At 38.6% G+C, this 25,026-nt stretch overlaps 1 protein-coding gene across 2 annotated transcripts in view; it reads left to right on the top strand.

Moving 5' to 3' along the window:
• Positions 1–5,131: 5,131 nt before the first annotated feature.
• Positions 5,132–25,026, top strand: part of cdin1 (CDAN1 interacting nuclease 1) — a 146,906-nt gene continuing 127,011 nt past the window's right edge. For both annotated transcript variants that reach the window (XM_084311652.1, XM_084311651.1), the window contains exons 1-2: positions 5,132–5,202; positions 5,460–5,576. In XM_084311652.1, coding sequence (XP_084167778.1) covers positions 5,544–5,576 — 33 coding nt within the window. In that variant the 5' untranslated portion in view covers positions 5,132–5,202; positions 5,460–5,543. The remainder of the gene's footprint in view (positions 5,203–5,459; positions 5,577–25,026) is intronic.

Below are 25,026 nucleotides of genomic sequence, written 5' to 3'. Positions count from 1 at the left end.
TTTTCATTCATGGCCCCCAATCCGTGTCTTCCCATTATATCTTCGTACCCCCTGTTGTCACTTCCGATCTTGGCATTAAAGTCTCCCATCAGGATTGTGATGTCTCTCTCTGGGTGCTTTTCTATAATGGACTGCAGTCTGTTGTAGAACTGGTCTTTGTCTGCTTCCTCGCTGTCATTGGTAGGAGCATAGCATTGTATGATGTTCATATTGATTCTCTTCTTCTTGGTTCGAAAGGATGCGGTGATGATCCTTGGACCATGGGCTTCCCATCCTATGAGCGCTGTCTGTGCTGTTTTAGATAGCATCAGTGCTACTCCTTGGGTGTGGGAGGCATTGTCCTCTTCGTGTCCGGAGTACAGCAGTAACTCTCCTGAGGCCAGTCGTTTATGTCCGGACTGTGTCCATCTTGTCTTGCTTATTCCGAGCAGCATGAGATTATAGTTCCTCATCGCTGCTGCTACTTGAAATGTCTTACCCGTCTCATACATGGTTCTCACGTTCCACGTACCGATATGGGCAGCCCTGGACGAAAGAAGGGTGGTCGGCCGTGTGGCTTACAGAGACTTCTGGCTTTCACCACATGGTGTCATATACCTTCTTATCGAAGACCCTTCTCTTCCCTGGGCCAAGGTGTTGATGGCTTGTTTATCACTTGTTGGCGTTTCTGTAACAATATAGTGTTTTACGGGGTGGGGATGTTAGCCCCTCGCCCAACCCCCAAACTGGAGGGCTTTTGGAGGCATCGTACGGCCAGTCCTTCATATTTTTGTAAATAATAAATGCGCCAAATCCTTGTGTCTATAAGCACCTTTTTCGATGATTTTTTATGAACTCATATTTCACTAATAACAGTTAAAATTAGGGATGTCCGATATTATCGGCCTACCGATATTGGCATTAAGATGTGATATCGGAAAATATCGGTATCTGTTAAATCTTTTTTTTTTTACATTTCTATAACCTTTATTTACCCAGGCAAGCAAGTAAGAACAAATTCTGATTTTATTTATTGTCAAAAGTATGCATAATGTTATGTTAATTCCACAACAAGACATATGTAATGTTAATTACCTGAAATTATTCAGTTTTTTGGGGGGGGGGGAAACCCTGCATATATCGGTATCGGAAATTAAGAGTTGGACAATATTGGTATATCGGTATCGGTAAAAAAGCCAATATCGAGCATCCCTAGTTAAAATCATTGGTAACCATTACCAAACGTAGTGCTGAAAATATACACTTTGACTGCTGTTTTGACTGGGTATATTTGCTGTTTTACTCTTGGCTAAATTTGAAGAAAAAAACAATAATTCATACATTCTGTAGAGATGGATTTATGGCGTGATATCAATCTCCTACCAGTCCCGGACCACTCTGGCTTAAGCACCTTGTTAAAAAATTGGCTGTTTTCAAGGAATTCCAGGCCTTGACTTTTTTTTTTAAAGAATTTAAGCATTTTAAGCACTTCAACGACCTTGTGCAAACCCTGTATTTTTATTGTTGTTTATGCTGCTATTTTAATGCATCCTGCCACTTTCCACCCTAAAAACACATCTCTTCATCTTAGCCTTTTAATACATTTTGCCATTTTACACTCATTACATTCACACTGTGATTATTGTATTGTAAATTAGAGATATATTATTGTTAAATTGTTTATATACAATGGAACTAAATTAATGACAGATGGACAAAAAAATCAAGTAACTTCAAACTAAAGTGTTTTATGACCATCTAACAGGGAAGACTCAGGTTTTAAACTGTGAGTCAACTTTTGTATCGTTATTACCTGCATTGTTTTACCCTTTTTCTTATTCTCTGCATTGCTTTTATTCTGTCTATTTTATGCTAATTGTATGTCTATTTTATTGCTGTGAAGAACTTTGGGCTGCAATTCTTGTATGAAAGGTGCTACACAAATAAAGTATATTATTATAATAAGTATTATCATTATTATTATTGTCATTATTATTATTATTATTATTATTATTATTATTATTATTATTATTATTATTATTATTATTATTATTATTATTATTATTATTATTATTATTATTATTATAGTAGTAGTAGTATTCAGTGTATATAGTACATATTAGTACTCAGTGTGTATAGTACATACTGTAGTAGTACTCAGTGTGCAGCCTGGTGGAGATTTGCGCTCTACTGAGCGCACCTTTCTAGTTTGATATTATGGGTTTACAGATAATGAAGAGTTGATAGATATTGTGGAGGATGCGACCCTCTCTGCGTGCCCTCCTGTCTCCCTGTCTCCGGCGGTCTCGTAGTGGTGACCGGAGTGCTGGACGTCCCGCGATGATGTCGGGGAGGTTGCGACCCTCTCTGTGCCGCACCCCATCTCCCTGTCTCCGGCGGTCTCGGAGCGATGACCGGAGTGTTGAACGTCCCGTGATTAAGACGGGGAGGACGCGACCCTCTCTGTGCCGCCCCCCATCTCCCTGTCTCCGGCGGTCTCGGAGCGATGACCGGAGTGCTGGACGTCCCGCGATGATGTCTGGGAGGTTGCGACCCTCTCTGTGCCGCACCCCATCTCCCTGTCTCCGGCGGTCTCGGAGCGATGACCGGAGTGTTGAACGTCCGTGATTAAGACGGGGAGGACGCGAGTCACGCGACCCTCTTTGCGCCGCCCCTGTGCCTCAAATAGATTCGCTATCAGCTCTATCTTTAATCTTTCAAAATGTTCAGTTGCTATCGCTATATCAGCTCTATCTTAAATTTTTCAAAATGTTCAGTTGCTATTGCATGCACTCATCTGTGTTTCACTACACACATGAGTGCATGCTTACCAACTGTCCGTCTGCAACACTATTTTCACCGACATCTAAGAAGGGAGATCCCCCCTTGAATGGCCCTTCTAAGGTTTCTCTCCTCCACACTGCCTGTGGTGCATTTTTCCCTATTGTTAGGTTTTAGTGAGTTTTTCCTTACCTTCGCGTGGGGTATGTCTGGGAGTGTTTGCATTCATTCATTTATTTGCATTTATTTTAAATTTGTTGGACCTTATGGTGTTCTTGTTTTGTTCTTGACTTATTGTTATGTTTCTTCTTGACTTGTTTAAAGAAGATGTGTCCGGCCCATGGGGACATTAACGTGTGTTGTCGGGCCTTACAAATAAATTTTATTTGATTTGTGTACAGACAATGCTTAGGCAAATTATTTTTGCTATGATGTGGAAATTTGCCTCAATTGTAGATATAATATTTGACACTTATTTTTTGTACATGATCATTATATCCTTCTTAAATAATAAGTTAAACGTACCATCATGTGACCCGCAGAGGTTACGCTTTTGTACCTGTAAATGAAGACAGAGAAAGAGAAAGTCTATTAGGAAGCAATGAGGTTTAGCTGTTCAGAGTAATTACACCGATGAGGCCACTGTGAAATAATTGATCTCAAGGGCCATTTTTTACAAAGTAGTCCTTAAACAGAGAACAGACCTACTCAATACTCTCACCTGAGTGAGCTAGTTTAAAAATGTCCCAAATATAAATACAAATCACAACTAATTTCTACAATATTCAGACTATCATCTATCATAGATTGGACTACAATTGTAAACATGTACATTTGAGAAGACTTCAAGTAAGCTATTAAACAGTAGTCTCAAGCTAAGTGAAGAGGTAGTAGCCTATAACTTCAGGCATGGTGCACATTTATGCACTAATCTCAATAATACTCCAGTTACAAGAGTGTTTTCTACTATATCATTATTTCCAATCCCAGTTAAGTGTTACTGCCAAGGGCATTCAGAGTATAAACTATCACAAGCTGAAAGGACATGCACAACACATCTCTGAAGTCCCACTGCTGTATACTCTTTTGAATGAATGAATGAAAAAGTTTATTTTTGAAGTTTATTCTCCATATTCCTCCAAACAAATCACAGTATCTAGCTCCGTCAAACAGAACACTCATAATAAAAAAAAAGAAGAAATTATAAACAAAAAGTCAGGAGCAATGTATTTAGTTAGTTGACATGTTAAAAAAAGGATGTAATGTAATTTAGTATAATGGCTGCTTTTTTATATAGCGCTTTTATCCAAAGCGCTTTACAATTTGTTACTCACATTTTACCCATTCACTCGCACATTCACGCACACATTCACACACCGACGGCGGAGGCAACCATGCAAGGTGCCAACCTGCTCATCGGGAGCAAATACATTATAGAATATACTTTTACTTATAATACAAAAAGAAAAAACTTGATTCGCTTGGCAGCAGTAAATACAATACAACACTACATAACACAATATAACATAACTTTGTTTATCCTCATTACTCATTTCTGTATTTCTCTAATGTGTTTTTTTTAAGCTGCTTTTTAAATTGTGCCATTTACTCAGTTTGATGTATTCAGGTCAATTATTCCACAACTTCCCTCCACAAACAGATATATGCACATGCTTTTCAGCGTAGTGTGTACCTACTCTCTTGACTTGTTACTAAGACTTCGTAAGGGAGTGCAGTTCTGACAAACACTTGTAAAGGGCTAAGTTTTCTAATGCATTCCACATGGATACTAATATTTGCCTACTTGGTGCAATGGGGGGAAGTTGATACAGTATTTTGGAGGAATAATACAAATAAATCGCTTTATTATATCCTCTACTTATAGGCGTGTGTGTGTGTGTGTGTGTGTGTGTGTGTGTGTGTGTGTGTGGGGCGGGGCGGTAGTTCATTTCAATAACACCATTTTATTAGCATCACAAGCCAGATGCATCTTTCATGATTTCACAAGCAAGCAATTGACAGGTAGCTTGCAGGCTACGATTTTATATCATATCATTTATTTCAAATGATTGACTCAAAGACAATTCATCTCATAATAAAGGGTTAAAACATTATAATGGATGGTGAATAGCTTACTCCCTCGCGCGCGCGCGCACAAACACACACACACGCACGCACGCAACTGACCTGATGAAACTGACCACACTTGGTTTATGCACGCACCGTTTGAAGAGCTTGCAGTCAGCAGCCACATGCTTTTGCTAGACCCCCCCCCCCCCACTCTTGCTGCTGGGGAGCCAATCCCCTGCCGCTATACTCAGCTCCAGCGACCCATCGGCCAACCGGAGCGCTGCTCACACGGAAGGAGGGAGCTTCAACTTGCTCGCGGGAAGCTATCAGGAGGAACTCTCGTCTGTATTGCATTCATACGTCGTTTTACTGGTCAGTATGTGTTTCCTTAACCTACTGTATGTTACAAATGTCCGATTATCTATTCGTGTTACGCTATCGCGTACATGCAGCCTCTGTGTCCCTTGTATTATTGCCCCATTTCAAGAGTGTTGTGCTAAACATGTTAATAAGAAGCTACGTTAGCTAGATGCAGCCGTGTCTACAGCTTGACAGGTGTCAATCAGCTGGCATGTGTTTACACCACAGTAGCTCCAGCTGATCACACTCTCATCTGCTTGTATACGCAGCTGATCAGAGGGAAAGATGAGGCTGTCAAGAGCTGAATATAGAGAGATAGTGAAATGCATTGAGCCCCTGAGACCTACGCGTCAATGTATGAAGATACTGAAGGCGAGTTTTCCGAAGTAAGTATAATGTTACATTGGTGACAATTCACAGTGTGTGTGCGTGTGTGTGTGTGGACCAAATCTGACCCCACAAGTGATAAACAATATTTGTATTTAATTTACTGTACTTGTGGAGACCTCCATGGTGAAGGACATAGGCCTACATTGTTTTAGGTATAGGGTGTTGGGGTCTATATTTCAAATATTATTTAAAAATGTTTTATGATGCCATAGAGAGCAACTTCTTAGAAACCTAGAACAATTAGTGTCATGAGAATATGACCTAGTAATGCAGAGATAATATGTTTTAGTTGCCAGACATAGGGTCAAAAGGTTACAGAAATTATTCTTCATTCCAATATAATTTGAGAATATTGAACTTTGGGTTATTGAATTAATGCATTCATCACTTATTATGCATGCATATACACACATATCATGAAGTAATGTTAAAGATGACATGCTTAATCCTAAAATAACAATGGGGTAAAGCACATTTTACCCATGAAATGCCAAGATTCTTGTCAATAAAGACTAACATGTCATTTAGAAGGGTGGACAGACACAGACCAGATTATTAGAACTTGTTTTAACAATTATTTGCAAAACAGTGTCTTTTCCAGGTAAAATAGATAAACAACCCACCCTCCCTTGTCTTATGATGAATTTACCCTGAAATGTTTCACATATTGTGGATTGTGCCTTTAGGTGTTTCAGCCTTTGATTAAAATGACAAAATCAAAAGTAATTATTATAATTAGCCTATTATCTATATGTTATAGGTGATGTTACGGGTTACAACCAGGTAAGGCTGAGAACACTTATCGATGTATCGATAACTGCGTGAAATCGATAAGTGGCATCACTTATAATTTTTTTTGCATGTGTAAAATAAATAAAAAAGACTAGGTCTTGTGGCATGTTTTAGTTAAAACATCCCCATTTCATGTAAATTCTGTTGAATTGCAACTCTGCACTGTGCATTCAATATGCAGTGCACTCCTCCATCACATCCAGAGACCACAAACTATAACACGAGAAGGATCACTGTGGTAGTTTTGAATGGGGAAATCTGTAACACTAAAGATGGCGGCAATGTCAAAGAATTGCTGCAAAATAAGCATACATTTGTTGTTTAAATAATAATAAAAATAATAATAATTTATACTAATAAAAATATCGATATTTATCGATAATTTGGTCCAGATTTATCGATTCTTCCAAATGGCATATAGTCTCAGCCTTACAACCAGGCTATTGAGTGTATCTCTCTCACTAACTCTCTCTCTCTGACACACACGCACACATACACACACATACGCACACACTCCAACACGTTGAAGTTACTGCACTCAATGACTGCACTGCATGACGTTTAGTAATCATTGTGGATGGCGACAATAATATGCAAACATAAAAATGCCAATTCTGTATGCAACAGGGATTTGATTTGGCTAACTAGTAGTTTTATTTAATACATGTGATTCAAAAGGGATAGCTATATTTTGTAGTTGTCCCTGATGAGTCAGCGTGCGGGCAGTGCTGAGAGCTGACCATTCCCCACTATCACTCAGGGAAACTCTAGCATCAAGGAGGAGGAGGCTAGCAAGACAAAAGCCTGGCATCTGGATTTATTTAAACCCCCTGCATTCAAATGAAGCATAGGACCTGTCTTTTTTAGCTGTATGTGTTAATTTCCTTTATTTGAAACAAACAAACAAAAACACTCAAAATATTGATGAAAATCAAGGTTTTTACCTTGTCATTCAGTCAATATTCATCTCTTTAAGATTAATACATGCTGCGTGTATCAGTCATAAACCTTGACTATCAAATGGACTTGAAATCCAGTCCAGATTTTCATGGTAACAGTTGCCACCAAGAGAAAATATGGCGACACCAGATTTCACAACTCGTGTCGAAACCTAATTCCAGCAGAACTCAAAACTTTGAGTTATGTGGCTGAACATTTGAACTGATAACGGCAAAATAGCAACATATTTGGATGTGACAAACAACATTGAAACAAACAACATTATTGAAGAAACATAACTACTATGCAAGTCCTATTTTCATGGGATTTTGAACTTGTCATCCACATTTGTCACGTGACCATAACACCCTATTTTAAGTTTAGGGGTTATGGTTAGGTTAGCCTCTCACAGCCAGATCTCTCTCCACACGATGTTAGCGCTGTGCCAGTGCAGGAGAAAGGCTTAGCTTAGGGTATGGGCAGAGTTTTGGTTAGGGTTAGGCATGTTGTTATGGTTAAGACTTTTACAAGGCTTTAGGGAATGAAAGTAAGTCTATGGAATGTCCCCACAAAGTGTGTGTGTGTGTGTGTGTGTGTGTGTGTGTGTGTGTGTGTGTGTGTGTGTGTGTGTGTGTGTGTGTGTGTGTGTGTGTGTGTGTGTGTGTGTGTGTGTGTGTGTGTGTGTGTGTGTGTGTGTGTGTGTGTGTGTGTGTGTGTGTGTGTGTGTGTGTGTGTGTGTGTGTGTGTGTGTGTGTGTGTGTGTGAGAGAGTGATGGACCATTGTTCCTATGGACATTGAACAGCCTACTGATATTTAGTTTATTCAGTATCAGATGTGAAGACAAAAGTTATATAGTGTTATACTGGTACTAAGCAAGACCGGTTTCATTTTTAATGAGCTTAATCAGCAATAAAACTACTAAACAAACCTTCCTCCTGTCATATTTCTCTGCACATTTTGTTTTAAATGAGCCGAATTAAAGGGTCTTTAGTAGGGATGCTCGATATTGGCTTTTTTACCTATACCATTGTCTAACTCTTAATTTCCAATACCGATATCAACCGATACCGATATATGCAGGGTTCCCCCCCCCCCAAAAATGGAATAATTTCAGGTAATTAACATTACATATCTCTTGTTGTGGAATTAACACAACATTATGCATACTTTTGACAATAAATAAAATCAGATTTTGTTCTTACTTGCTTGCCTGGGTAAATAAAGGTTATAGAAACCGATACCGATATTTTCCGATATCACATTTTAATGCCGATATTGGCCGATAATATTGGTAGGCCGATAATATCGGACATCCCTAGTCTTTAGTTAATATTCTGCAGTTACAATGACTGCTTATTGAGGATGGGCTGTGTGTGAATGGGGTCAAATGTGCACAAATAAAATTGTCATAATTTCAGTCAATCCAAATTCAGTTTTGGTTTTAAAGTTATATTAATAAGTAGAAATTATTAGCATTTGTTTAGCTATATAGTTGTGAAATAGTTAGGATTGCTAACAAGCGCTAAACATTTCTGCTGTCAATGGGTAAGTCTGTTCAATGGGATGTTTGTATTTGATTAATTAATTTAACAATTCACTTGACATTTCCACACTAGACTAAATAGGGGCTCATACAGAACCAAGCATTTCACTGTAATGTACATGTACTGTACCTTATACGTGACAAATAAAACAACTTGAAATGGTAACATCTGAATTAATAATCTTTTGACAATACAAACATAAAATGCCACTTTGTCCATTGCACCCACTGAATAGTGCTGTGCGTAGGGCTGGCCACTAAACGTTATTACATTTAAAGTTTTAACAATACTTACATGATGATGAATCTCTTACTGGCCTAATTGGTATGTTAGGTAAATGCATTCCACCAACGGCACGTGGGCTGTTTTTGATTTTGTGGCCTTTTAATTCATCTGAATGTACGAACAATGTTGACAGACAAACATGCTGACAGAGGGCCAACACGATGAGAGAATTTGATATTTGTGTGCTGATGTTAAAAATAATTGAATTGTTAAATTAATCATTACTGCTGTAAAAATATGATAATACACTGTGATATGGATTTGGCCCTAGCTGTACATTTATGTTTTTTCCTGCGTGGGTCTCTTCCATCACAGCAGCATCATCCAGTGCTCCCAGCATGCAGCTGCTGCACATTCAGAAATGGAAGCGGGGGTTAATGGTGGTGTTTGCGTTTCTCCTTGACACTGAGGGCGCTCTCTTTATTGAATGTAACACGTGTAATCCCCCAAGGCCACCAGGACACCGCGGCTGATCCCGTTGAGGTCACTTACAAAGTCGCATGTATTTGGGGCTTCCTACTTCCCATTGTGGCCTAATCACCCGGTCTAGAAGAAGGTACAGGGTCCCCGGGGAGCACGGGGGGGGGGCACAGCCTACCTTGAGCTTGTCTTTGTTCTTACCGTCAGCATTTTATAGAATATGTTATGTGCGCATCCATTCTCCTGTATGTGTACAGGAACCATTTTGTCAATACTAGAAGGTCTATTCTTGTGGTTATCGTGAGATCTATTCTTCCGATATTTAACCTTCTTTAACCAAACCTACATTTTATTTTGGAGGAGGGAGAGAAGGAGGGGCGGGTGATAATTAAAGGAAAACATTGGAACATTTTCATTCCAATAATTCTGCATGGTCAGGCTCTCCCCAGAGGTACTGGCTCCTTTGTTTAGTCTTGCCCGTTATTGTTATTATTTCGTTCGCCGTAGCCGATCTCGGGGAGGCCCCTGCTCTTTAAAAAGCCCTGAGTCTCGTCACTGGGCCTGACAGACAGGCACGGCAGCAGTGTTTTCACAGCCTGCGAAATTATTCTGCTTGTCCAATCAGCTGAGCTGGGCTCTGGAGGGTTAGTGATTGGACTGGCAGGAAATCAGGCTCTTAAGACATAACATATCGACTAGGCCATCCATCATCTCTTAGCATGCGCTCAGGCATGGCAGTCAACCCCCCCTCCCCTCCTGTCCCCTCGGACTGTGTGGGAGTCCTGCCACTGCGTAAATATTGGCCAGGCTGGGGCTGGCAGGGGGGGGATTGTGTGGGTGGGTGGGGGGTTGACCAACCCTCTCTAGCAAGGGGAAGGGGTGGGCAAAGGATTAGAATGAGGACAGCAGCCAGGGGGACAGTGAAGACCGGTATCTCTGGATATCGCATCATTTCACATTACGCTCGGTGATTTCCAAGTGGTGCAAGTAATGTTGAGTAATCTGTATATTCATTCATGGGCCGCACGTCTCGCTGGAGAGGCTTTGCGGGTCGAATGTTGATATTTTCGGGGTAAGGACGTGACGTCACGATGAGGTGTTGTTCTTCGCTACATGAAAGGGTTTCGATATTCTGCCCAGAGAGGATCGATAGATTGTCTCGGGTCATTAATGAAAATATTTGCTGCTGATGTATTCCCCCCCCCCCCCCCGATTCAGACCCATTATATTTCAGTTGCATCATTGGAGGTCAATCAGAGGCACCATTAACGTCACGCGTCACACATCTGCGCAGCGTCGTCGTCGGACAAAAGCATTTTGTAATCATTGCCTCTGATAGGACTCTCCAGGGAGGACAGGCCCAACTTTGAACCATAATGACCGGTGTGGGCCATTTCAAGGTAATTTCCACGGAGGGTCTGTCAGTCCTGGGCAGTGGGAGGAGAGAGAGAGCGAGAGAGGGAGGAACGGACGGAGAGATGGAGGAAGGAGAGAAAGGGATGTGCAAGTGAGTCCCCTCATCTGTAACGGCTGCATAACACAGATGTTGGGAGTCATCTGTCAGCCAGGCCTCTCCTGCCGCGCCCATGCCGCTCTGAGGGGAAAAGAATTGGACACGGTGCTGTCACTTCTTACCCCCGTTCACAATGGAGGGACATGCAAATACTAACCCCCCCCCCCTTCCACCCCCTCAGCCAGCCGTGCCGTCCTGCCTGGTGTCTGGGCTGCGGCGAGCAGCTACAATGAGAACCAGGCAGGCAGCGTGGAGGGGGGCGGGCGCGCGGGTGCGGGAGGGCTCATCGCTGGCCGGCGCGGGGGGGAAGAATGTGACATCAGTCCCATCAGGCCTTTCTCTCGCCACGTATTAGAATTGGAAATGATGGGTCTGCACTCGGAGGCCTCGCCTGGCTTCCCCCCGTGGTCCCTCTGCCCTTTGTCCCCCAGAGAGGGAGGGGAGGAGAGGGAGAAGAGAGAAAGTGGGAGGGACAGGGAGAGTCCTCTGGCTCCCTCTGCTCTGCATTATGAATGAATGTGGATGTAATGATTACTCCCTGCTTTAAAACGCCATTCAGCTCATTCTACATATGGGAGAAGCTGTGTGGGTGTATGCGGAGAATGGGGCAGATGTGTCTGTTTTTTTATTTTTTTTTGTAGAAAATGTTTCAAAGGAAAAGTGTGACGTACCCCCCCCCCCCCCCCCCCCCGGCTCATCTCAGTCACTCTGACACATACACACACACACACACACACACACACACACTGCTCCCTGGCGAGGAGTCCCTGAACGTTTTTCGAATCGGGCCCTAATGTGCCGTTTTCATCAGCAGTGAGGCGGGCTGCAATATGGCGTGGTGGCAGAGCTCTGGGAATATGAATGTTGATTAAGCATGCGTTCAGCCTTTTGAAATTCTGAAGAAGTGTCAGAATAATGGATGTTGAGCAAATGTCAAGCATTTGTTAATTTCTCTGTTATTCAGGGTTTATCTAGCATGATCTCGGGGAGGGAGGCAGAGGCCAGCGTTGTTGTGGCATGTGCCATTGATATGGTGATTTCTTGGCTACAGACACGTTGCCTTTTAATGGTAATATTTCAGGCGAGCTCATTGATTATTTATTGCGGTTATGGTAGTTATCTCTCTATCGTATGCTGGTTAAGGGCAACGGGCTCCATGCATTAAACGGGTAATGCTTGTGTGTTCTTCATTGACGTGTGTCGCATTAACTTCACAGAGAAACTGCAGAAAAGGCAAGACTGAACAAAGTTATTTTGCCAACAAAACCTTTTTTCTTTCTAATTTAGTGTGGTTTTTATACTCTTGTTTCTATTAGCAGAGTGTGCATTTTGCACTTTTTTTTATCACTGATGGCAAATGTCCACTCTTAACATGGGATTGGTGATCGGCTAACTGGGATAGTCTAATCCCACTTTGTGAAATAGAAAATTGGAGCGGGTCCTCGCCCCCGTTATGGCTATCCTGAGTGCCATGTCATGTTTTAGCACTTTTTTTTTTTTTTTATGTTTTACCCCAAATGTGGTGATAACATTATCCGGAGACTTGATCCGGTGTGGAACCCCGGTAGCCTCCCTCGAGTGGCCACACAGCCTCTGGCTACCTACGCAGACCAGGACTGAACCTGGCAGTCGCTGCTTGTGGCTCCGACCTTCTCCCGACTATTAGGAGTCAGCGCTTTATGTGGAGCCTGAGAAACTGGAAGACTAATGACGGAGCCTTATGTGGTTAAATGAACATTGGAGGGATGAAGGGACGGATGGAAGGAGGGAGGGAGAGAGGGAAGAGAGGTGGATGGAGGGAGGGAAGAGGAGGAGGAGGAGGAGGAGTGAGAGGCTTTGCTGAGCTTACAACTTCATGTCAGGCTGAGGAGTTCATGAATAATAGATGTGATCAATTACCTGATTAGGAGCCCAGGAATGATCTGCTTCCTCTTCATATCGTAGGGCTATTGTCCGAGTCCCCGCTCGGCTCATTGGGCTAAAGAAACCACTGAGGTTAGCTCAACACCGGCCATCCCTGGAGTGGGATGCCATTTGCAGTGATTACAAGAGATTCTACGTAGTGTTCACCACCATGTATAGTGTAAACCAGTGGTTCTCATGGGGGAGGTCCAGGGACCCTCGGCATCCCCAGAAAAATGGGGGATAGTTAAATGTCACTATTTTATTTACTAGACGTTGGCCCCAATAAAGGAGCCTATGATCAACTATTCTGATCCCTGTTTCACTTTATCCCACTTATCTACTCAAATAGAAAATGATGTATACATTTTGGTGGTCGACACAAAACCCCTTGTGTAAACATTAGTAGAGGTTGTTTCTCTGTGTAAACATTAGTAGAGGTTGTTTCTCTGTAAACATTAGTAGGGGTTGTTTCTCTGTAAACATTAGTAGAGGTTGTTTCTCTGTAAACATTAGTAGAGGTTGTTTCTCTGTAAACATAGTAGAGGTTGTTTCTCTGTAAACATTAGTAGAGGTTGTTTCTCTGTAAACATTAGTAGAGGTTGTTTATCTGTAAACATAGTAGAGGTTGTTTCTCTATGTAAACATTAGTAGAGGTTGTTTCTCTGTGTAAACATTAGTAGAGGTTGTTTCTCTGTAAACATAGTAGAGGTTGTTTCTCTGTAAATATTAGTAGAGGTTGTTTCTCTGTGTAAACATTAGTAGAGGTTGTTTCTCTGTAAACATAGTAGAGGTTGTTTCTCTGTGTAAACATTAGTAGAGGTTGTTTATCTGTGTAAACATTAGTAGAGGTTGTTTCTCTGTGTAAACATTAGTAGAGGTTGTTTCTCTGTGTAAACATTAGTAGAGGTTGTTTCTCTGTAAACATTAGTAGAGGTTGTTTCTCTGTAAACATTAGTAGAGGTTGTTTCTCTGTAAACATAGTAGAGGTTGTTTCTCTGTGTAAACATTAGTAGAGGTTGTTTCTCTGTGTAAACATTAGTAGAGGTTGTTTCTCTGTAAACATTAGTAGAGGTTGTTTCTCTGTAAACATTAGTAGAGGTTGTTTCTCTGTAAACATTAGTAGAGGTTGTTTCTCTGTAAACATAGTAGAGGTTGTTTCTCTGTAAACATTAGTAGAGGTTGTTTCTCTGTAAACATTAGTAGAGGTTGTTTATCTGTAAACATAGTAGAGGTTGTTTCTCTATGTAAACATTAGTAGAGGTTGTTTCTCTGTGTAAACATTAGTAGAGGTTGTTTCTCTGTAAACATAGTAGAGGTTGTTTCTCTGTAAACATTAGTAGAGGTTGTTTCTCTGTGTAAACATTAGTAGAGGTTGTTTCTCTGTAAACATTAGTAGAGGTTGTTTCTCTGTAAACATTAGTAGAGGTTGTTTCTCTGTAAACATTAGTAGAGGTTGTTTATCTGTGTAAACATTAGTAGAGGTTGTTTCTCTGTGTAAACATTAGTAGAGGTTGTTTCTGTGTAAACATTAGTAGAGGTTGTTTCTCTGTAAACATTAGTAGAGGTTGTTTCTCTGTAAACATTAGTAGAGGTTGTTTCTCTGTAAACATAGTAGAGGTTGTTTCTCTGTGTAAACATTAGTAGAGGTTGTTTCTCTGTGTAAACATTAGTAGAGGTTGTTTCTCTGTGTAAACATTAGTAGAGGTTGTTTCTCTGTAAACATTAGTAGAGGTTGTTTCTCTGTGTAAACATTAGTAGAGGTTGTTTCTCTGTGTAAACATTAGTAGAGGTTGTTTCTCTGTGTAAACATTAGTAGAGGTTGTTTCTCTGTAAACATTAGTAGAGGTTGTTTCTCTGTGTAAACATTAGTATAGGTTGTTTCTCTGTAAACATAGTAGAGGTTGTTTCTCTGTGTAAACATAGTACAGGTGGTTTCTCTGTGTAAACATTAGTAGAGGTTGTTTCTCTGTGTAAACATAGTACAGGTGGTTTCTCTGTGTAAACATAGTAGAGGTTGTTTCTCTGTAAACATAGTAGAGGTTGTTTCTCTGTAAACATAGTAGAGGTTGTTTCTCTGTAAACATTAGTAGAGGTTGTTTCTCTGTAAACATAGTAGAGGTTGTTTCTCTGTGTAAACATTAGTAGAGGTTGTTTCTCTGTAAACATAGTAGATGTTGTTCTCTTTGTAAACATTAGTAGAGGTTGTTTCTCTGTAAACATAGTAGAGGTTGTTTCTCTGTGTAAACATTAGTAGAGGTTGTTTCTCTGTGTAAACATTAGTAGAGGTTGTTTCTCTGTAAACATAGTAGAGGTTGTTTCTCTGTAAACATTAGTAGAGGTTGTTTCTCTGTAAACATAGTAGAGGTTCTCTTTGTAAACATTAGTAGAGGTTGTTTCTCTGTGTAAACATTAGTAGAGGTTGTTTCTCTGTGTAAACATTAGTAGAGGTTGTTTCTCTGTGTAAACATTAGTAGAGGTTGTTTCTCTGTAAACATTAGTAGAGGGTTGTTTCTCTGTGTAAACATTAGTAGAGGTTGTTTCTCTGTGTAAACATTAGTAGAGGTTGTTTCTCTGTGTAAACATTAGTAGAGGTTGTTTCTCTGTAAACATTAGTAGAGGGTTGTTTCTCTGTGTAAACATTAGTAGAGGTTGTTTCTCTGTGTAAACATTAGTAGAGGTTGTTTATCTGTGTAAACATAGTAGAGGTTGTTTCTCTGTAAACAGTAGTAGAGGTTGTTTCTCTGTGTAAACATAGTAGAGGTTGTTTCTCTGTAAACATTAGTAGAGGTTGTTTCTCTGTGTAAACATTAATAGAGGTTGTTTCTCTGTAAACATTAGTAGAGGTTGTTTTTCTATGTGTAAACATTAGTAGAGGTTGTTTCTCTGTGTAAACATAGTAGAGGTTGTTTCTCTGTAAACATTAGTAGAGGTTGTTTCTCTGTGTAAACATAGTAGAGGTTATTTCTCTGTGTAAACATAGTAGAGGTTGTTTCTCTGTAAACATTAGTAGAGGTTGTTTCTCTGTAAACATTAGTAGAGGTTGTTTATCTGTGTAAATATTAGTAGAGGTTGTTTCTCTGTGTAAACATAGTAGAGGTTGTTTCTCTGTAAACATTAGTAGAGGTTGTTTCTCTGTGTAAACATAGTAGAGGTTGTTTCTCTGTAAACATTAGTAGAGGTTGTGTCTCTGTGTAAACATAGTAGAGGTTGTTTCTCTGTAAACATAGTAGAGGTGGTTTCTCTGTAAACATAGTAGAGGTTGTTTCTGTGTCAACATTAGTAGAGGTTGTTTCTCTGTAAACATAGTAGAGGTTGTTTCTCTGTGTAAACATAGTAGAGGTTGTTTCTCTATAAACATTAGTAGAGGTTGTTTCTGTGTGTAAACATTAGTAGAGGTTGTTTCTCTGTGTAAACATAGTAGAGGTTGTTTCTCTGTGTAAACATAGTAGAGGTTGTTTCTCTGTAAACATTAGTAGAGGTTGTTTCTCTGTAAACATTAGTAGAGGTTGTTTCTCTGTAAACATTAGTAGAGGTTGTTTCTCTGTGTAAACATTAGTAGAGGTTGTTTCTCTGTAAACATTAGTAGAGGTTGTTTATCTGTGTAAACATTAGTAGAGGTTGTTTCTCTGTGTAAACATTAGTAGAGGTTGTTTCTTTGTGTAAACATTAGTAGAGGTTGTTTCTCTGTAAACATTAGTAGAGGTTGTTCCTCTGTAAACATAGTAGAGGTTGTTCTCTGTGTAAACATTAGTAGAGGTTGTTTATCTGTGTAAACATTAGTAGAGGTTGTTTCTCTGTAAACATTAGTAGAGGTTGTTTCTCTGTGTAAACATTAGTAGAGGTTGTTTCTCTGTGTAAACATTAGTAGAGGTTGTTTCTCTGTGTAAACATTAGTAGAGGTTGTTTCTCTGTGTAAACATTAGTAGAGGTTGTTTCTCTGTAAACATTAGTAGGGGTTGTTTCTCTGTAAACATTAGTAGAGGTTGTTTCTCTGTAAACATTAGTAGAGGTTGTTTCTCTGTAAACATTAGTAGAGGTTGTTTCTCTGTAAACATTAGTAGAGGTTGTTTATCTGTAAACATAGTAGAGGTTGTTTCTCTATGTAAACATTAGTAGAGGTTGTTTCTCTGTAAACATAGTAGAGGTTGTTTCTCTGTAAACATTAGTAGAGGTTGTTTCTCTGTGTAAACATTAGTAGAGGTTGTTCCTCTGTAAACATTAGTAGAGGTTGTTTCTCTGTGTAAACATAGTAGAGGTTGTTTCTCTGTAAACATTAGTAGAGGTTGTTTCTCTGTAAACATAGTAGAGGTTGTTTCTCTGTGTAAACATTAGTAGAGGTTGTTTCTCTGTAAACATAGTAGAGGTTGTTTCTCTGTGTAAACATTAGTAGAGGTTGTTTCTCTGTAAACATTAGTAGAGGTTGTTTCTCTGTGTAAACATTAGTAGAGGTTGTTTCTCTGTGTAAACATAGTAGAGGTTGTTTCTCTGTAAACATTAGTAGAGGTTGTTTCTCTGTGTAAACATAGTAGAGGTTATTTCTCTGTGTAAACATAGTAGAGGTTGTTTCTCTGTAAACATTAGTAGAGGTTGTTTCTCTGTAAACATTAGTAGAGGTTGTTTCTCTGTGTAAATATTAGTAGAGGTTGTTTCTCTGTGTAAACATAGTAGAGGTTGTTTCTCTGTAAACATTAGTAGAGGTTGTTTCTCTGTGTAAACATAGTAGAGGTTGTTTCTCTGTAAACATTAGTAGAGGTTGTGTCTCTGTGTAAACATAGTAGAGGTTGTTGAGTGAGTGTGTGCGTGTGGGTGTGTGTGCTGTGTCCATTTGATGGTTGTTGCATAGTGATTATTGTTCGTTTAGCAGCCTGATGGCCTGGGGATAGAAGCTTCTTCTGAGTCTTTCTGTGCTCGCCTTAAGACTCCGGTATCGCTTGCCTGACCGCAGCAGTTCAAAGAGGCAGTTGTTCGGGTGGCTCGAGTCCTTAATAATTCTCTTAGCCTTCCCCTTGCACCGCTTGTTGTAAATGTTCTGGAGGGTGGGAAGCCCCCCTCCAATTGTGCGTTCGGCTGAACGTGTCACTCTTTGTAGTCTGCTACGGTCTTGTGCAGTGCTATTCCCAAACCAGGAGGTGATGTTGCCGGTCAGGATGCTTGTTTCTCTGTGTAAACATTAGTAGAGGCTGTTTCTCTGTGTAAACATTAGTAGAGGTTGTTTCTCTGTAAACATTAGTAGAGGTTGTTTCTCTGTGTAAACATTAGTAGAGGTTGTTTCTCTGTAAACATAGTAGAGGTTGTTTCTCTGTGTAAACATAGTACAGGTGGTTTCTCTGTGTAAACATTAGTAGAGGTTGTTTCTCTGTGTAAACATAGTACAGGTGGTTTCTCTGTGTAAACATAGTAGAGGTTGTTTCTCTGTAAACATAGTAGAGGTTGTTTCTCTGTAAACATAGTAGAGGTTGTTTCTCTGTGTAAACATTAGTAGAGGTTGTTTCTCTGTAAACATAGTAGATGTTGTTCTCTTTGTAAACATTAGTAGAGGTTGTTTCTCTGTAAACATAGTAGAGGTTGTTTCTCTGTGTAAACATTAGTAGAGGTTGTTTCTCTGTGTAAACATTAGTAGAGGTTGTTTCTCTGTAAACATAGTAGAGGTTGTTTCTCTGTAAACATTAGTAGAGGTTGTTTCTCTGTAAACATAGTAGAGGTTGTTCTCTTTGTAAACATTAGTAGAGGTTGTTTCTCTGTGTAAACATTAGTAGAGGTTGTTTCTCTGTGTAAACATTAGTAGAGGTTGTTTCTCTGTGTAAACATTAGTAGAGGTTGTTTCTCTGTGTAAACATTAGTAGAGGTTGTTTCTCTGTGTAAACATTAGTAGAGGTTGTTTCTCTGTAAACATTAGTAGAGGGTTGTTTCTCTGTGTAAACATTAGTAGAGGTTGTTTCTCTGTGTAAACATTAGTAGAGGTTGTTTCTCTGTGTAAACATTAGTAGAGGTTGTTTCTCTGTAAACATTAGTAGAGGGTTGTTTCTCTGTGTAAACATTAGTAGAGGTTGTTTCTCTGTGTAAACATTAGTAGAGGTTGTTTCTCTGTGTAAACATAGTAGAGGTTGTTTCTCTGTAAACAGTAGTAGAGGTTGTTTCTCTGTGTAAACATAGTAGAGGTTGTTTCTCTGTAAACATTAGTAGAGGTTGTTTCTCTGTGTAAACATTAGTAGAGGTTGTTTCTCTGTAAACATTAGTAGAGGTTGTTTCTCTGTGTAAACATTAGTAGAGGTTGTTTCTCTGTGTAAACATAGTAGAGGTTGTTTCTCTGTAAACATTAGTAGAGGTTGTTTCTCTGTAAACATTAGTAGAGGTTGTTTCTCTGTGTAAATATTAGTAGAGGTTGTTTCTCTGTGTAAACATAGTAGAGGTTGTTTCTCTGTAAACATTAGTAGAGGTTGTTTCTCTGTGTAAACATAGTAGAGGTTGTTTCTCTGTAAACATTAGTAGAGGTTGTGTCTCTGTGTAAACATAGTAGAGGTTGTTTCTCTGTAAACATAGTAGAGGTGGTTTCTCTGTAAACATAGTAGAGGTTGTTTCTGTGTCAACATTAGTAGAGGTTGTTTCTCTGTGTAAACATAGTAGAGGTTGTTTCTCTGTGTAAACATAGTAGAGGTTGTTTCTCTGTAAACATTAGTAGAGGTTGTTTCTGTGTGTAAACATTAGTAGAGGTTGTTTCTCTGTGTAAACATAGTAGAGGTTGTTTCTCTGTGTAAACATAGTAGAGGTTGTTTCTCTGTAAACATTAGTAGAGGTTGTTTCTCTGTAAACATTAGTAGAGGTTGTTTCTCTGTGTAAACATTAGTAGAGGTTGTTTATCTGTGTAAACATTAGTAGAGGTTGTTTCTCTGTAAACATTAGTAGAGGTTGTTTGTCTGTGTAAACATTAGTAGAGGTTGTTTCTCTGTGTAAACATTAGTAGAGGTTGTTTCTTTGTGTAAACATTAGTAGAGGTTGTTTCTCTGTAAACATTAGTAGAGGTTGTTCCTCTGTAAACATCGTAGAGGTTGTTCTCTGTGTAAACATTAGTAGAGCTTGTTTATCTGTGTAAACATTAGTAGAGGTTGTTTCTCTGTAAACATTAGTAGAGGTTGTTTCTCTGTGTAAACATTAGTAGAGGTTGTTTCTCTGTGTAAACATTAGTAGAGGTTGTTTCTCTGTGTAAACATTAGTAGAGGTTGTTTCTCTGTAAACATAGTAGAGGTTGTTTCTCTGTAAACATAGTAGAGGTTGTTTCTCTGTAAACATTAGTAGAGGTTGTTTCTCTGTAAACATTAGTAGAGGTTGTTTCTCTGTGTAAACATTAGTAGAGGTTGTTTCTCTGTGTAAACATAGTAGAGGTTGTTTCTCTGTGTAAACATTAGTAGAGGTTGTTTCTCTGTAAACATAGTAGACGTTGTTTCTCTGTAAACATAGTAGAGGTTGTTTCTCTGTGTAAACATTAGTAGAGGTTGTTTCTCTGTGTAAACATAGTATAGGTTGTTTCTCTGTAAACATAGTAGAGGTTGTTTCTCTGTGTAAACATAGTAGAGGTTGTTTCTCTGTGTAAACATTAGTAGATGTTGTTTCTCTGTGTAAACATTAGTAGAGGTTGTTTCTCTGTGTAAACATTAGTAGAGGTTGTTTCTCTGTGTAAACATTAGTAGAGGTTGTTTCTGTGTAAACATAGTAGAGGTTGTTTCTCTGTGTAAACATTAATAGAGGTTGTTTCTCTGTAAACATTAGTAGAGGGTTGTTTCTCTGTGTACACATTAGTAGAGGTTGTTTCTCTGTGTAAACATTAGTAGAGGTTGTTTCTCTGTGTAAACATTAGTAGAGATTGTTTCTCTGTAAACATTAGTAGAGGGTTGTTTCTCTGTAAACATTAGTAGAGGGTTGTTTCTCTGTGTAAACATTAGTAGAGGTTGTTTCTGTGTAAACATAGTAGAGGTTGTTTCTCTGTGTAAACATTAATAGAGGTTGTTTCTCTGTAAACATTAGTAGAGGGTTGTTTCTCTGTGTACACATTAGTAGAGGTTGTTTCTCTGTGTAAACATTAGTAGAGGTTGTTACTCTGTGTAAACATTAGTAGAGATTGTTTCTCTGTAAACATTAGTAGAGGGTTGTTTCTCTGTAAACATTAGTAGATGGTTGTTTCTCTGTGTAAACATTAGTAGAGGTTGTTTCTCTGTAAACATTAGTAGAGATTGTTTCTTTGTAAACATTAGTAGAGGGTTGTTTCTCTGTGTAAACATTAGTAGAGGTTGTTTCTGTGTAAACATAGTAGAGGTTGTTTCTCTGTGTAAACATTAATAGAGGTTGTTTCTCTGTAAACATTAGTAGAGGGTTGTTTCTCTGTGTACACATTAGTAGAGGTTGTTTCTCTGTGTAAACATTAGTAGAGGTTGTTTCTCTGTGTAAACATAGTAGAGGTTGTTTCTCTGTGTAAACATTAGTAGAGGTTGTTTCTCTGTAAACATTAGTAGAAGGTTGTTTCTGTGTAAACATAGTAGAGGTTGTTTCTCTGTGTAAACATAGTAGAGGTTGTTTCTCTGTGTAAACATTAGTAGAGGTTGTTTCTGTGTAAACATTAGTAGAGGTTGTTTCTGTGTAAACATAGTAGAGGTTGTTTCTGTGTAAACATAGTAGAGGTTGTTTCTCTGTGTAAACATAGTAGAGGTTGTTTCTCTGTAAACATAGTAGAGGTTGTTTCTCTGTAAACATAGTATAGGTTGTTTCTCTGTAAACATTAGTAGAGGTTGTTTCTCTGTGTAAACATTAGTAGAGGTTGTTTCCCTGTGTAAACATTAGTAGAGGTTGTTTCTCTGTGTAAACATAGTAGAGGTGGTTTCTCTGTGTAAACATAGTAGAGGTTGTTTCTCTGTAAACATTAGTAGAGGTTGTTTCTCTGTAAACATTAGTAGAGGTTGTTTCTCTGTAAACATTAGTAGAGGTTGTTTCTCTGTGTAAACATTAGTAGAGGTTGTTTCTCTCTGTAAACATAGTAGAGGTTGTTTCTCTGTAAACATAGTAGAGGTTGTTTCTCTCTGTAAACATTAGTAGAGGTTGTTTCTCTGTGTAAACATTAGTAGAGGTTGTTTCTCTGTAAACATTAGTAGAGGTTGTTTCTGTGTAAACATTAGTAGAGGTTGTTTCTCTGTGTAAACATTAGTAGAGGTTGTTTCTCTGTAAACATTAGTAGAGGTTGTTTCTATGTGTAAACATTAGTAGAGGTTGTTTCTCTGTGTAAACATTAGTAGAGGTTGTTTTTCTGTAAACATTAGTAGAGGTTGTTTCTCTGTAAACATAGTAGAGGTTGTTTCTCTGTAAACATTAGTAGAGGTTGTTTCTTTGTGTAAACATAGTAGAGGTTGTTTCTCTGTAAACATAGTAGAGGTTGTTTCTCTGTAAACATTAGTAGAGGTTGTTTCTTTGTGTAAACATACTAGAGGTTGTTTCTCTGTGTAAACATTAGTAGAGGTTGTTTCTCTGTGTAAACATTAGTAGAGGTTGTTTCTGTGTAAACATTAGTAGAGGTTGTTTGTTCTCTGTAAACATAGTAGAGGTTGTTTCTCTGTGTAAACATTAGTAGAGGTTGTTTCTCTGTAAACATTAGTAGAGGTTGTTTCTCTGTGTAAACATTAGTAGAGGTTGTTTCTCTGTAAACATAGTAGAGGTTGTTTCTCTGTAAACATAGTAGAGGTTGTTTCTCTGTAAACATTAGTAGAGGTTGTTTCTGTGTAAACATAGTAGAGGTTGTTTCTCTGTGTAAACATTAATAGAGGTTGTTTCTCTGTAAACATTAGTAGAGGGTTGTTTCTCTGTGTACACATTAGTAGAGGTTGTTTCTCTGTGTAAACATTAGTAGAGGTTGTTTCTCTGTGTAAACATAGTAGAGGTTGTTAGAGGTTGTTTCTCTGTAAACATTAGTAGAGGGTTGTTTCTCTGTGTAAACATAGTAGAGGTTGTTTCTGTGTAAACATAGTAGAGGTTGTTTCTCTGTGTAAACATTAGTAGAGGTTGTTTCTGTGTAAACATTAGTAGAGGTTGTTTCTGTGTAAACATAGTAGAGGTTGTTTCAGTGTAAACATAGTAGAGGTTGTTTCTCTGTGTAAACATAGTAGAGGTTGTTTCTCTGTAAACATAGTAGAGGTGGTTTCTCTGTGTAAACATTAGTAGAGGTTGTTTCTCTCTGTAAACATAGTATAGGTTGTTTCTCTCTGTAAACATTAGTAGAGGTTGTTTCTCTGTGTAAACATAGTAGAGGTTGTTTCTCTGTAAACATTAGTAGAGGTTGTTTCTCTGTGTAAACATTAGTAGAGGTTGTTTCTCTGTGTAAACATTAGTAGAGGTTGTTTCTCTGTGTAAACATAGTAGAGGTGGTTTCTCTGTGTAAACATAGTAGAGGTTGTTTCTCTGTAAACATTAGTAGAGGTTGTTTCTCTGTAAACATTAGTAGAGGTTGTTTCTCTGTAAACATTAGTAGAGGTTGTTTCTCTGTGTAAACATTAGTAGAGGTTGTTTCTCTCTGTAAACATAGTAGAGGTTGTTTCTCTGTAAACATAGTAGAGGTTGTTTCTCTCTGTAAACATTAGTAGAGGTTGTTTCTCTGTGTAAACATTAGTAGAGGTTGTTTCTCTGTGTAAACATTAGTAGAGGTTGTTTATCTGTAAACATAGTAGAGGTTGTTTCTATGTGTAAACATTAGTAGAGGTTGTTTCTCTGTGTAAACATTAGTAGAGGTTGTTTCTCTGTAAACATAGTAGAGGTTGTTTCTCTGTGTAAACATTAGTAGAGGTTGTTTCTGTGTAAACATAGTAGAGGTTGTTTCTCTGTGTAAACATTAGTAGAGGTTGTTTCTCTGTGTAAACATTAGTAGAGGTTGTTTCTCTGTAAACATAGTAGAGGTTGTTTCTCTGTGTAAACATTAGTAGAGGTTTTTTCTCTCTGTAAACATAGTAGAGGTTGTTTCTCTGTAAACATAGTAGAGGTTGTTTCTCTCTGTAAACATTAGTAGAGGTTGTTTCTCTGTGTAAACATTAGTAGAGGTTGTTTCTCTGTAAACATTAGTAGAGGTTGTTTCTCTGTGTAAACATTAGTAGAGGTTGTTTCTCTGTGTAAACATTAGTAGAGGTTGTTTCTCTGTAAACATTAGTAGAGGTTGTTTCTATGTGTAAACATTAGTAGAGGTTGTTTCTCTGTGTAAACATTAGTAGAGGTTGTTTTTCTGTAAACATTAGTAGAGGTTGTTTCTCTGTAAACATAGTAGAGGTTGTTTCTCTGTAAACATTAGTAGAGGTTGTTTCTTTGTGTAAACATAGTAGAGGTTGTTTCTCTGTAAACATAGTAGAGGTTGTTTCTCTGTAAACATTAGTAGAGGTTGTTTCTTTGTGTAAACATACTAGAGGTTGTTTCTCTCTGTAAACATTAGTAGAGGTTGTTTCTCTGTGTAAACATTAGTAGAGGTTGTTTCTCTGTGTAAACATTAGTAGAGGTTGTTTATCTGTAAACATAGTAGAGGTTGTTTCTATGTGTAAACATTAGTAGAGGTTGTTTCTCTGTGTAAACATTAGTAGAGGTTGTTTCTCTGTAAACAGTAGATGTTGTTTCTCTGTGTAAACATTAGTAGAGGTTGTTTCTGTGTAAACATAGTAGAGGTTGTTTCTCTGTGTAAACATTAGTAGAGGTTGTTTCTCTGTGTAAACATTAGTAGAGGTTGTTTCTCTGTGTAAACATTAGTAAAGGTTGTTCCTCTGTGTAAACATTAGTAGAGGTTGTTTCTCTGTGTAAATATTAGTAGAGGTGGCGCTTCAGGCTGTCCTCCATTAAAGAAACTCAACTCAACTTATAGTCATACAGTAGGAATTTGTTGACCGATTGACAAATCTATAAAATTGTGTTTTCCACAGAATATGCCTTTTTGTATTTTATTTTTTTATAATTTTTTAAACAAACACATAAACAAACATGACAACACACGATAAGATATACAAGCATTAGTTGTCAGTGCACATCCAATGAAATCACAT

This window comes from Notolepis coatsorum, assembly GCF_963971535.1.
Source record: "Notolepis coatsorum genome assembly, chromosome: 3".
Taxonomy (NCBI): domain Eukaryota; kingdom Metazoa; phylum Chordata; class Actinopteri; order Aulopiformes; family Paralepididae; genus Notolepis; species Notolepis coatsorum.
The sequence above is the reverse complement of the archived record's forward strand: the minus strand, read 5'-3'. Positions and strand labels throughout refer to the sequence as shown.